Source organism: Canis lupus, chromosome 32 (genome assembly GCF_003254725.2).
Source record: "Canis lupus dingo isolate Sandy chromosome 32, ASM325472v2, whole genome shotgun sequence".
NCBI classification, from domain to species: Eukaryota; Metazoa; Chordata; class Mammalia; order Carnivora; family Canidae; genus Canis; species Canis lupus.
Window position 1 is genome coordinate 33,547,086 of NC_064274.1, and position 13,985 is coordinate 33,561,070.

The 13,985-nt window shown below is 34.5% G+C and overlaps 1 protein-coding gene across 24 annotated transcripts in view; it reads right to left on the reverse strand.

Moving 5' to 3' along the window:
• CAMK2D (calcium/calmodulin dependent protein kinase II delta) overlaps positions 1-13,985 on the reverse strand; it is a 301,972-nt gene that overhangs the window by 287,060 nt on the left and 927 nt on the right. For all 24 annotated transcript variants that reach the window (XM_025465971.3, XM_025465973.3, XM_025465990.3 and 21 more), the window contains exon 2: positions 12,593-12,687. In XM_025465971.3, coding sequence (XP_025321756.1) covers positions 12,593-12,687 — 95 coding nt within the window. The remainder of the gene's footprint in view (positions 1-12,592; positions 12,688-13,985) is intronic.

A 13,985-nucleotide genomic window follows, 5' to 3' on the forward strand; every position in this document is an offset into this window, starting at 1 on the left:
GCAGGATATCAAATGTTTTAAAGACAGTAGCCTTATTTCTACAAAAATGTTCTAACTCAGAGACTTAACCAAATTCCAAATTAGGTAATCAACTCCTTACTCCCTAAATCTCTCTGCTCCTATGTTCCTTCAGCTGAGTAATACCGCCTCCTCCATTCCCTGGCTTTGGAGGAAATGTGATGTGTCCCATGAAACAGCTGCAACATGCCACTTGGGGATGGCAGGCCTTATAGCACTGGGCACAAGAATCCCTGAATGTCCCTCATCAACACTGCAAAAGTAGGAGATTGTAGGGAATGTCTTAAGATCCTAAGAATGAAAGATGCTAAATACAAGAATTTTTCAAAAAGACTTATTTCACACTCCCCTTCCTCAAAACTTTTTTCTTTTCAAAGCTTGTTACTGAAGGTCTTAATAAAACATTTTACATGTAGGGTGAGGAGAAATTATCCTCTCAAAGCTAAGTGCTATTTTTAAAACTGACCTTGTGGGTGTTCATGGAATATTTCTAACGTTGGTCCTTCTAAATTTGGATTTATTCATTTGGATTATTCAAAATATACCTCTTAAAGTTTCCTACCTAATGAAGTTTACAAAAGCTCAGTAAATATGAACTAAATTTTTAAAAATTATTTCTATTTTAAAAGATCAATTATCCCAATGATCATTTAACCATCCCTGTTCATGCCTTAAGTCCTTCTCTTTATTATGTCATTGGCAGAATATAGACGCTACAATTACCAGGATTAAATGAAGGATACAAAGCTACAGGTAATCCAGTAATTGGATTACTTTGGCAGTATAAAATATAATTTTTTCCTTCAAACTTAAAGTTAACAAAGTTGTTTTCCCTTTTTCTGAACATAGAGATGCATAGGAAGCAGTCAATCCAAACGTTTTTTCTGAAAATTATTTCCAGATCATATAAATATTAGAGAAAAGTAAGCCTCTATCCTATTTACAAGAGGCAAAACTTTTCTCTTTCACAGCTTTTTCTTTGTCCTCTCCAATTCTCCTAGAAAGAAAAATACCCTGAAATCAGGAGATCTATATTCAAGAGAACAGGAGTTGACTGACCTTGAAATTTTTGCTTGCAATCTGGAACTAGAATTTTTTCCAACCTGCATTCTAATGGTTATACCAACCCTGAATCACTGCTTTTGAATTCAATAGAAGATTTTCTGCTCAACAAAGTTCCCATCTGAACTCCAAAAAATTCTACCATGAATTTTATATATTTCAGAGAGAGAGAGAGAAAGAATATTTCTTCCTCCTTTGACTTCTATAGTCCTTAATATTAACTGGATAAATCATATATTTTTATTTTACAGCTATAAGATCCTTTTAAAAAGAAAAAAACATATTGCATGGCTGAACTTAGGGAGGTTAAATCTCTAAATTGAAGTTATCTTCTAAACAATGAATGAGATATTTATCCATTATTTAATGATGGGAATAAATGATTATTTTCCAACCACCAACTTGTGTTAAGTTATATCACAGAATTAATCTAACTGTACAATTGTGAGCTTTCCTTAAAAAATTTTTGAAAAGACAATAGTTGGGAATAATGTATACAAATCTTACTGCTAAAAGTTCTGGGTCTCTAAATGTGTATTCATTAATCATAAAATGATGCAGTTTGGGAGTCATGCATTCATTCATTTTATTCAATAGATATCTGCGAAAGGTACCAGGTATTAATCTAGACACTGGAAATGCAGATGGGGAATATTAAACATCTTTTGGTTTTGAACAGAAACCTACAATTTTTGCAATAGTCATTAATCTAATATTGTCACTGCACAGACTATCTAGCTTTTCTTGTTTATAAACACCAATGGGATTCCCTAGGGCACTTTCATAATATTGGTTGATTTAAGGAAAAAAAAAAACTTTTAACAATTCTCCTTTATCTTCCAGTTAGTCACTTTTTTTTTTTTTTGTATTGCCCCAGAGCTAAATAAAACAAAATGGGAGGTTGATAAGAAGATGCTATTCCTCTCTTAACAGCTATTCATCCCTAATGACTCAGGGCTGTAAAATCCTACAATCCCACCTTATTAAATCCTTCCAACAGATCTTGCTGTACTCAATAATTCACTGTAAAACAAAAACTTTCCATCTCTTTTCATCAGTTTTTACAAGCTTTTGTGAAAATTTATACACAAGTCAGTCACTCTGGGTAAAAAAGTATGTATCTTCTTTTAAGTTTGCTCCTTATTGACACTTCCTGATTACTTTGCTTCCCATGATTTTTTTTATTGAAAGATTTTATTTATTCTAGACATAAACATGAGCAGCAGGAGGAGCAGAAAGAGACTCTCAAGCAGACTCCACCCTGAGCATGGAGCCCAACCTAGGGTTCAATCCCAGGACCCTGAGATCATGACTTGAGCCAAAAATCAAGAGTCAGACCCTTAACCACCTGAGCCACCCAAATGACTCAAATTTCATTATTCTCATCATTATTCAATGATTCATTATTTAATTAATTTAAATAATTTCCTATTAAATTTGTTATCTTTTTCTGCCATCTTTCATTCAAAACTGGTTATTTCCAAAACCCAGTTCAATATCAACCACTCTAGGAAGCCTTCCCCTTATCTTTCACCAACCCAATAGTTAGGTCCTTACACCCCAGAATGAGTAAACACTTCCACTGTGACACTTATCAATTGGTATGGTAATTTACTTCGATTCCACATGTACTTCACCTTGAGATGAAGAACCTTACCCTTTGTACTTTGTTTATCCACACTTAGCAGAGAGTCTGGAAGAAGGTGAGTAACTGAAATTTAGAATCATGCTCCCCAAAATTCACTTTCAGTAGCATAATTAAATGGTCATTGGTGGAAATGTACTAAACTTGCAGAATGCAATCTGGCAATAATGCATCAAAAATTTTGATAATATTACATCTTCTAACCCATTAATTCTCCTTTATGAATATTTCCTAAGAATCAGAAATATGAAAAAGTATTACAAAAAAATGTTTACTGTTTTGTCAGTTATCATAGCAAAAGGCAAAAATTTTTAGAAGGCAAAAATTTTTTCAAACCAATATTAAATACACTAATATTTTACTCAGTGGGGTATAATTCAGTTATTAAGAATTCAAACGATTTGTAGTAACAGGAAAATTTTAAAATACTAAGCAAAAATGCAGAACACAATAGTATACATTTTAGTGTCTAGTATTCTCCAATTTAAAAAAAGAAACCCCACCAGTGACTGGGAAAACTGAGTGAGCTATGAATATGTTGTTTTCTATTTTTCTGTATTTCTCCAGATTGCATAATTAGCATATGTATTTTTATGATACAATTTTTACTGTACTTATACAAATTGGTGATGATTAAAAATTTATTTCAGAGATATGTCCAAAATATACAATTCTCCCTGTACCTAAAAATACTAATATAACCTTTAATATAAAAACACATACAATTTGCTTTACTAAAGGATTCATCGTGTATAAAACTTCTACAAAATGGCCAAAATGCTCAGCTGAACTAATTTCACAAATCACTTTTGCCACCATGATTATATATAAGTGATTTGCATGTTTTTATGAAAAAAGTATATTTTCTTAAAATGTGTGTGAATATATGCATATATATACATATATGTATACATACATATATGATGTTTGCTAAAATTACAGAATTGTGAGACCCCTAATAAAGAAATAAGTGCTTTAAAGCTTATATTATTCTAAGGGATTTCCAGTACTGAAACAAGCACATTTTCTAGTCCTTTTACCAAGTTTCTGAATTGACAGACACAGCAGTTTTAACAGTTGGCCTCTAACAGCCTTCACTAAAAAATCAATAAACACAATTTGTGCATCCAAAACTATACAAAGTATCACCAAAGTGCTTTTTAAAATGAGCTTCATTAAAAAATAAGTCAAAAAGTAAGCACCTCTGGAAAATGGATAAAAACTTAAAAAGCTAAACATTTAAAATTATGTGATGATAGCATGAGTCTGGCATTATTAACAGACTAATGGACACACATACCAGGAAAATGTTACTCCTTATTATCAAGCCACTTTACAATTACATGGTAAAAAATAGCAGTAAGAATTTACACATAGTTGTTCAAAAACTTACGAAATTATACAAAACTCTTTCCAACAAAGCATAATATCAAGGAACTAATGAAATAATTTATGAATTAAAAATTTGATATAGTGCATTCCATTTGACATGAAGCCTCAGCTCAATTTTCACTTACTTTATCTGCAAGAAGTCTCTGTTAATCATATATCTAAGATTCTCTCTTATTTGCTTACTCATTTGTCCACTCCAACAAACACAAGTATCTTCAATACTATAATTACTGTGCCAGGCACAGATTCAAAGATAAGCTTAAAAATGTCCACAAGATATTTGAAAGCTACAACATATATAACTAAAATACAAAAGGAGAAATGATCAGCTGCTTAAGAAACATGGAAAAAGCTATTCAAAGGAGGATGAAAAGAATCACTTGGGCCTAGAGAAGGAACAAAGGGTGGAGAATAAGTGAGAGATGGCATCATAGAGGCGGCAGCACCTGAACAGAGTCTTACAGAAGGATTTCAACAGCACTAGGTGTACTCATTTCTTCTGGAGGGTGGAGCCAGAACTGTCTCCCTTCCTTTGAACAGACTGCTTACTTCGCTTGGACAACCATTTCTCTCTTCTACCAGGCTCAATTGCCATTCAAAAACACAATCTCATGCATTTATCTCTTCAAGAAATCTGTGATAACAATCTCCTCCAGCCTGTATCTACACAAAAGCCTTGTGTAAATCTCTACTATAGTCCTCAAAAACTATACTGTACATGCCAGGCTATCAGCCACACTAATAGACCACAAAACACTTGCCAGCAGATCTCTATTTTTCACCTCCGTACCCCTGCAATTTATCAAGATGCCCAGGACAATGAGTACTGAAAGGTCTAATGATGAGCTGAATAAATGAATAGGAAGGAGACATGGTAACTGTCAGCTGGAAAACCTGTTTAGGAAGCTGTTTAAAAAAGCTGAAGCAAGAAAAAACAGCTCAAGTTAGACTGGTGAAAAAGAAAGAGATGGAAAATGGTAAGATGGATTAAAGAAAAGAAAGAAAATCAAGCATGCTTGAAAGTCCAGAAAAATTATGGCACCATTCATAGAAGGAAGAAAGTACTGAGTCCCCAGGGATGAGTAGAGTTTGTACCTGGTTTTCTAATGAATACACTTCAGCAGAAATTCAAGTCATCAGAACACAGTCTCCAAAAATCACAGAAGTATTTCTTAACCAAAATATCAAATTTTAGTTTAAACCCTAGTGCCATGATATGGCATAGCTCAACTCTACAACTTCTCTATAATACAGAATAAAAATCTACTTACGATATTTACCTTTAATAAGTAGTTTTATATAACTTACTCTTGCTTTATTTCAATGTGTAGACAATGTTATTAATAAAATTGCTTCAAAAAGAAATAGGAAGAAAATAATTTCCTGTTACTAAATAAATTCCAAATTATTTGCCTTCCCTACCCTTAAGGGACATATTCCTATTTATGAAAGACCCTGAAGTTTAGTGAGATCAGTCAAGCACATATAGATAAGCATAGAAAGGTTAAGATAAGTTCTAACAGCAATCAATGGGATGTGATAGTAGAAAGAGCCAGAATTCAGAGTCAGAGAAAAATGAGTTGAAATACGGACTCTACCACTTACTAATATTTAGGATTTTAGTAACTTAGAGCCTCAGTTTCCTTTATTTAAAAATGGAGTAAACTATTTAAATAAAACAAAGTGTTTTGTAAGTATACACTAGTCACTGAGAAGGTTCTCTTTAAATAATAGCTATTAACATTCCTATGATTTTATCATTGCCGAGTTGGGTAGCAATAAAGGTCTAAGAAGTTAAGGAGACTATAGTAGTTACAAAAGGGGTTCGACTAAGAGAATCAATTATGATACTGTTCTGTGATTGTGTATAATTATGACAGTGAAGCTATTTAAAATCAAAACCAAACAACAAGCAAAGCTGTCCTCTCCCCTTTCTCTCGTCTCCAAACCTAACAGTTTCCCCATATTAGAGAAAGAAACAGTTCATGGTAGAACAATACTTCTTAAGGTGAGTTCATGGCCTATCTTAACTGGAATCAGGAATTTTGTCATCTAAAAAAGTATCCTGCTACACTTAATTATTTTATCTAAAAATAACTTTATAATGAGAGTTGCAGCAAATTTACCATATACTGAGAGTTGCAACAAACTTAATCATAATCAGGTAAACTATTTTGAATAATCTCTCCAAATTGTTTATTTAGATTTTGGTCCTTGAGCCCTATCTGCATTATAGTTTTAATAATTTATTTAAATCCATATTATATAAAAGGCTTCCTTCATCTCTCCAGGCAGAAATAATTTTTACCTTTGAAAAAAATCAATAACATTTTATTCATGTTAGCAACTTATACCATTTATGTCTTCTATGATAACTATTTGTGTAGACTTACTTTTCCTAACACTCTGCCCATTGTACTCATTTAATATTAAATAAAAATATATAAAATAAGGCCACATAATTGAACATGCTTAGTAATCTATCAAGTAATATGAAATGTAAATTACTACAGAGGTACTGTGTGTTGTTTTTTTTTTAAGATTTTTATTTATTTATTCATGAAAGACACACAGAGAGACAGAGAGACAGAGAGAGAGAGAGAGGCAGAGACACAGGCAGAGGGAGAAGCAGAATCCATGCAGGGAGCCTGACGTGGGACTAGATCCTGCGTCTCCAGGACCACCCCAGGCCAAAGGCAGCACTAAACCGCTGAGCCACTGGGCTGCCCGAGAGGTACTGTGTTTTAGAGAAAAAAAAATATTGCTAAGACTCCACTTAATGTATAGCACTGCAATTTACAAAACAATCATTAATTGCCAATAATAAAAAAAACATTGTGTACACCATACCCTAATAAATGAAGAGAGACAGAGGTCTAAAAAAAAAAAAAAAAAACCAACTCAACCCTAGAGGCACTAGGAGTTGGTCAGCCTCCATATTGTCCCAGGAAAAAGACTTTTAAAAATTAAATTCTAGTTAACAAATGAAGTTAAATGCCCAACACAATCCCAGTATGTGCTCTATAACAACTCATGATTATTAACTTTAAAAGGGCCCATTAAAATTTACTACTAAATTTTCCTTTTTAGATTTTATTTATATATTCATGAGAGACACAGAGAGAGAGAGACAGGCAGGCAGAGGCAGAGGGAGAAGCAGGCTCTATGCAGGGAGCACGATGTGGGACTCGATCCCAGGTCTCCAGGATCAGGCCCTGGACTGAAGGCAGCGCTAAACCATTGAGCCACCCGGGCTGCCCCTAAATTTTAATTTTTATATGAAGTTGATTCAGTATTTCAAGGAAATGAAAAGTATTAATCTAATTGTATAAACAATGAAGGTTCTCCAGGTGTTCAACTCCTACTTCATAATCAGTTGGGTAGAGGTTGACACTAGTTATTAATATCACAGTGAGGTACCTGACAACCATATTCTTTATTAAATTTGCCTATGTTAATGATGTTGGAACACAGAAAAAGATTTTTATTATTTCCTAGAAATGCAGATATACATTTTTATCTCCTAGCCAATTTGAACATCAATAATATTCTCACTCACCAAAAGAGGAAAATAGATATGCAATATCAAAACATTTGTAAGAATGCAAATACAACTAAATGTAACTAAAGGACACTAAATGTTAAAATTGATACACGCCACTTTGGGACCCAATAATTAAGAAGCTGTAGAAATTCCATACACAAAAATAAACAATTTACTAATTTTTTCTTAAACATTGCTCAAACCAATAAACTTTCAAAAAATATTAATTCACCCAATTGGTTCCAAATCGCCAAATCAATAATGTTTAATCACAACAATCTGACTCATCTATAACATCTCGGTTCTGCTTTCAATTTAAGACCAGTAACCATAAGGCTGAAAAATTGCAGTAATTGCTTTATTGCCTGGGTGTCGAAGAAGAAAACAAGTAGCAAGAGTTGGTTGTTGACATCTCTATTATAAAATAAAAAAGACTACTTAAGGACATACATGCAACATTGATTTCAAAGCTGGGAACAAATTTGGGGTACATGATCAAGCAGTTTTATAAAGTCCTGATTCACAGTCTACTAAGATCATCAACTTGGGAATAACAAAACTAGTAAAAATCAAATAATGCAAATGACTTGTGTTGTATCTGTGAAGTATTATAGAAATATAAAATGAAATCCCTTTTTATTTTTTTTTAAGATTTATTTATTTATTCATGATAGACAATAAAGAGAGCAAGAGGCAGAGACACAGGCAGAGGGAGAGGGAGAAGCAGGCTCCATGTCGGGAGCCCGACGCAGGACTTGATCCCGGGACTCCAGGATCGCGTCCTGGGCCAAAGGCAGGCGCCAAACCGCTGAGCCACCCAGGGATCCCCTGAAATCCCTTTTTAAATTCCAAGGGAGTGAAGTTAAAATACACTTATAAAAGTATACTATTTCAAGCTTCTATTGTAGTTTACATTTTACAAATACAATGACTTGTGGCATATCAGACCCCATGTCATAGAAAGTGGTTTATAATGATCAAAAATTACACTGGAAAATGAATATCAAGAAGACATTACGATCTTTAAAAAAAATCATTTACCAAAGAGTCTTTAAAATGTGAAATCACAAATACTATTTCTAAAGACATCTGCCATCAAAACCATCAGTCCACCGGATTCTGAACTGCAATCACAACTTTTCATGAACTTCACACAACCTGACAATATTTTACAGTTATAAACATGTCAAAAATCAAAAAAATCTCAGAACTGCAGGGCAAATTAGCATTTGTTAAATTACCAACCTAATTGTCTAGGACCAAAATGATATAATTTCTACTTCCCATGGTAAAAATAGGATAAAATTCTATCATCAGTAACCACCATTTAAGCATACCTAATCCTAACAAAAAAACTTGAGAGAAATTTCATATGAAATACAAGCCATCTGAAACTTTTCTATACTATTTTAAAACAAGCCAAATTATGTATCAGTGTACTTAATCTATCTGATCAGTACCATATGATGAATGCTCTGTGCATGCATGTGCTAAAGCAATAGGGAAGAAATTCTTCAACAGACTGAGTCTCCCAAATATGGTTTGTGTGACTAACAGCTGAGAGGAAATGCAACTGAAACTGTACTGGAAATCCATTAACATCTAGGCACAGAAAAATGCCTGGGTGACAGTATAGTTGGATGTGCAAATTTGTGCAGGAATATAGCCAAATTTTTTAGCAATCCCTCATGGTCTTATATGTATTGACAATAGCCTTTCTTTTTCAGTTGTAATGTTACATTTAAAGAATACTATTTGAGTTGGAGGACCTGGCTGGTCTTTAAAACAAACAGGTTTAAAGCTTGGATTTACAAAGGCACAGCATTTTAAATTATACAAACAAAAATTTGTACAAAAAAATTATATGCTCCACAAAAACTGCTATGCGCAGCTGAAAGAAAAAAAAATCAGTATGTTACGAGGGGGAAAAGTATGCTAACTTACATATCATTCTAATTTCCCTTTAAATGTATCACCTTAAATTTTTCTAGAAAGGTCATTTTAAGGATTATTATATTCTGAGAAGGGAGTGCTTTTAACGTTCATATTTTAAAGCATATGTTAATACACTACCTTATTGATTACATCTAGTATTTGCTTGGTTTTTTTTTTTTTTTTTTTTTAAGATTTTACTTATTTATTCATGAGAGAGAGAGAGAGAGAGAGGCAGAGACATAAGCAGGAGAAGCAGGCTCCCTGCAGGGAGCCCGATGTGGGACTCCTGGATCCTGGGTCTGCAGGATCACATCCTGGGCCTAAGGCAGGCACTCAACCCGCTAAGCCACCCAGGCATCCCTAGGATTTGCTTAGTTTTTGCCTAAGAACAAGTATTTAACTCCTTCACAAACCATTTGATCCTAGTCATTCCATACTGAACTCTTCCTATATACACAATGCTGTGAAATGTTATATTAAAAACTGAAAGCACTTCATTAAGAGTTTACAACTTAATATACTTAATAATACAACTTTAAACAAGTGTACAAATTCAAAAGTATAAATATGCTATAAGTAGCTCTAGTTGTGGTGATAAAATAAACTGAACATTTTGAAGTACTATAATATTTTACAGGTGAGCAGTAATAGTAAAATTGACTCAGGACTTTGCAATTAAGAAATGATTCTCGTAAAATTCACTGAATCCGCAAAACCACCCAGGATACCCTATGAGTACTCTTCCCCCATTTTGTTGATGAAGAACCTGAGATCAAGAAAAGATAAGTGACTAATCCAAATTTACACATTAAGTAGTAAAGTCAAGATTCAAATTGCATTCTCACGGCTAAATCAAGGCTGCCCCTGGATTCATAATTTTCACATTCTTTCATGTTAGTAATCCCATCTGATCATTACGACCCAAGAGATAATAATAACAGCTAATATTCATTGAATACGTATTATGTAGCAGGTGGCGTTCTGTACTATATTAATTTACTCCTCACAAACCCTATAAAAGGGTTACATTATTAGTCCATTTTATGGATGAGTAAACAAAGGCTCATCAAAAACACGTAATCTTGCCCCAAGATTACAATTAATAGGGAAATCAGAATTTAAACCCAGGGCATTTATTCCAACACCTGCTTCTGTACCACCTCACTCCTCAGAAGGGTTTAACGTAGGCAGGTTAAGAAATTTGCCCAAAGTCACAAGAAAACTGGAGAGGGAGAGGTCTTTTAGTACTTCACCCTACTTTTCCTAAACGTAATTGGAATCATTAAATCCAGATGGGGCAAAGTGGTTTGGGATGTAGATTGTTCTTTAAAGTGGAGTATGAGCAGGTGAGAAACACTGGCAGGAAGAAGGAATCCCATCAAGTTAGAGAAGACTTATCCTCCACAGACTGGAGTCAGAAGAAAAATAAAATGTGAGCAGAAACTGTATTTGCCATTCTGATATAGGGAGTATGAAGCAGGGTAGATGAAGAGGGATAACACTAATTAAGAAAATCAGTAGAAGTGAAGCATGAGACTGATTTGTTTTGAAAGAAAATTTAAAGCCACTAAGATTTGGGACAGGTGGTATAACGCCTCCAAAAGAACTACTACCTACTCTCGCCAAAAGTACCTAGTGTAGGGAAAGAAAACATATAAGCCCTGACAGAATTATACACTTTTTTTTTCTTTTTTAAAAACTAAAATGTCATTTACAGTTTAGCAACTCATTTTGACTGTTAAAAACCTTCCTGTGGAGAGAAGAGGGATAGGGGAGTGTAATCAAGGATGACGTGCTTCTCATTAGTTCTCAAGCTGTGAAGCTATGGTACTGGTTACTTTAGCACATAGATGTCCCTAGGAAGACCGTTAAAATCAGATGAAGGAAATCACAACAAAATCTCTCTGATTCAAATAAATGAACTGAAATGCCAATCTAAACCTCAAGCATATGTTAAAAGTAGAATCTGTAACAGAGAGAGGAAAAGTTTTTAAAAAATCATGGCAGAGACCAAACACAAGGATCCTAGGAAGCAGCACTTTTTAGAAGACAAATTGAAATGAGGCAAACTAACCCTAATAGAATTTCCTCTCTCATTACTTAAAATAAACCAGGTCACTAAAATGGCTTATATTGTGGCATTTTGTTCATTTTAATTCCATTTAAATTCCATTAAACCATAAATTCCCATGGAAATACATTAGACACGTGCTCACAATAATTAGAATGCCTAACATTTCAGTGTAAGTACTTTTGCATGCGTTCAACAAAAGAATGCAGTGAGGCCCCTTCAAGGTTTGTTTTTTTTTTTTTTTTTTGGTTTTTTTTTTTTTTTTTTTTTTGCGTATGTCAACAGCTATTTTATGATAGGAATTATCTCCGTGGCTATAAAGCATGTGTAAAATACATTACAGGAGTCGGCGAGAAGCCTTAATGCGGAAGACCCAGTATAGGTCTGGACTGCACACACGGAAACCTCAAAATCAAGCTGAACTTCCTAGAATATAGCAATGATAAATTTTTTCCTCCCAAAGCTATTACTGTTAAATATACCTTGATAAATTAAGTTCAAGTGTAACTACAATTGAAATATGATTCAACTGAGCTATGACCTATTTTTCCTCTTAAAAGCAAAAGAGAATAATGACAGTTGTGAGACATTTTTCCATTCCAGGGTATTTCTGAAAGTTGTTTCACAGCAGAGCTAAAAGCAAGACGCACTAAGGGACAACTTATTTGCTGTAAAATAGTTACATATGCTGCTGCTCACAGGACAGTTGGAATGATTTAATAATTTGTTGTTAAAATTCTATGTCTTCACTTAACTTTTAAACTATACATACCAAGAGGCATTCAAGAAGGAAGTAACTGCAAAAATGTAAGAGGACACCTAAGTCTACAGTTCAATTATAACTATATATTTACAGACAACAGAACAATCAACATGACAAATACATAATTAACATATACTGTATTATGTGGTTGAAAATACCCACCCCTAGCAGAAAGCTTTTTGGTGTTGATAATTTTGGCAGCATATTCTTGTCCAGTAGGGATTTTCATACATCTTCTCACCACTGAGAAAGCCCCCCTGAAAACCAATAATTAGCATGTCATCAATATAATCAGCTCTGATATCCTATTAAAAATCACAGCAATCTGAGCATTTTTACTGCATTTAGTGATTTGTAAAATATCAATGCGCTACAGTAATATCAGAAAATGAACGATTCTTCCTGGGAACCCAAGCCTTCTTTAATGTTGAAGAATAAAAGTAAATTTTATTTAACTGGGAGCACACATTATTAATCAACATAATGAAAGAAACTGCCAATTATGACGGCTCTTGTTTGCCCAGGAAATTTGAAAACATTTTACAATTCACACTCACATAGTACCAAATGCTCTGAGAAGGGAGAAAAAAAAAAAAAAAAAACCTGCAAAGAGCATGGCTGAGGAGGAGCAGCAAAAATCTGCTGCCTATTTATTAGAAAAAAAAAATTAATGTGGCTCCAAGTAAATATGGCGATTGTTTTCACTAAAATAGAAATCTTGGGAACATTTGTGTGGTTTAATAAGTCCTGATACGGTGATTTCTCTGTGCCCTCTTTTGAGCTGGGGGAAGGGTGAGATTTGAATTAAGCTGCTCTTCCGACATAGTCTCCATGTTTTAACAGCAGACAACATATAAATATGTAAGGATATACTTGTCATTACGTTTAAAAGATAATTACAGTTTCTTGAATTCAATTGTATAAAACATACATACATACATACACATAAACGCACCCCTTTCGTAAGTAATAGTCGGCACTAGCGATAGAGGAATAGGGTTTGGGTGGGATGCTACATAAACCAACATTCACGGTTTGGCCCCTGGGTCCCTAAGCACACAGGTCCTCAGGAGGTCTCTGGTCCCCTTCCTTAAATTCTCCGAGGAGTTCCGCCAGTCGGGGCGTGGGAGGTCGTTTTTATAGGACGCTAGGCTACCCTTGGCAAGCTTTCTCTCGGTCTCCAGGTCTTTTCCGTCGCCTGTATAAATAAATCCTCCCAGAGAATGCGAAGATGTACACGTAAATCCTAGGAAGGATGATGATGAGCGAATAATCTAGGTGCAAAGGGTAGTGGATATGGGGCAGGGGGTCGAGCTCCTTTGGTGACCCTCTTCCTGGACAGAACAACTACTGGACGTGAAATAGACTCCACGCCAAGTTGAACTTTCGGCATCAATAAATATGGCACCGTCTGTGGCAGGGAGTTCTCGTTCGTACGTGGGTCGTACGGGCGACACGCCGGCTAACCAGGAGGCATCTCTATTTACAGAAAACACGATCTATGTTGCATTTTACACGGGTTCTTGTTTTCTCTCCACACACACACACACACACA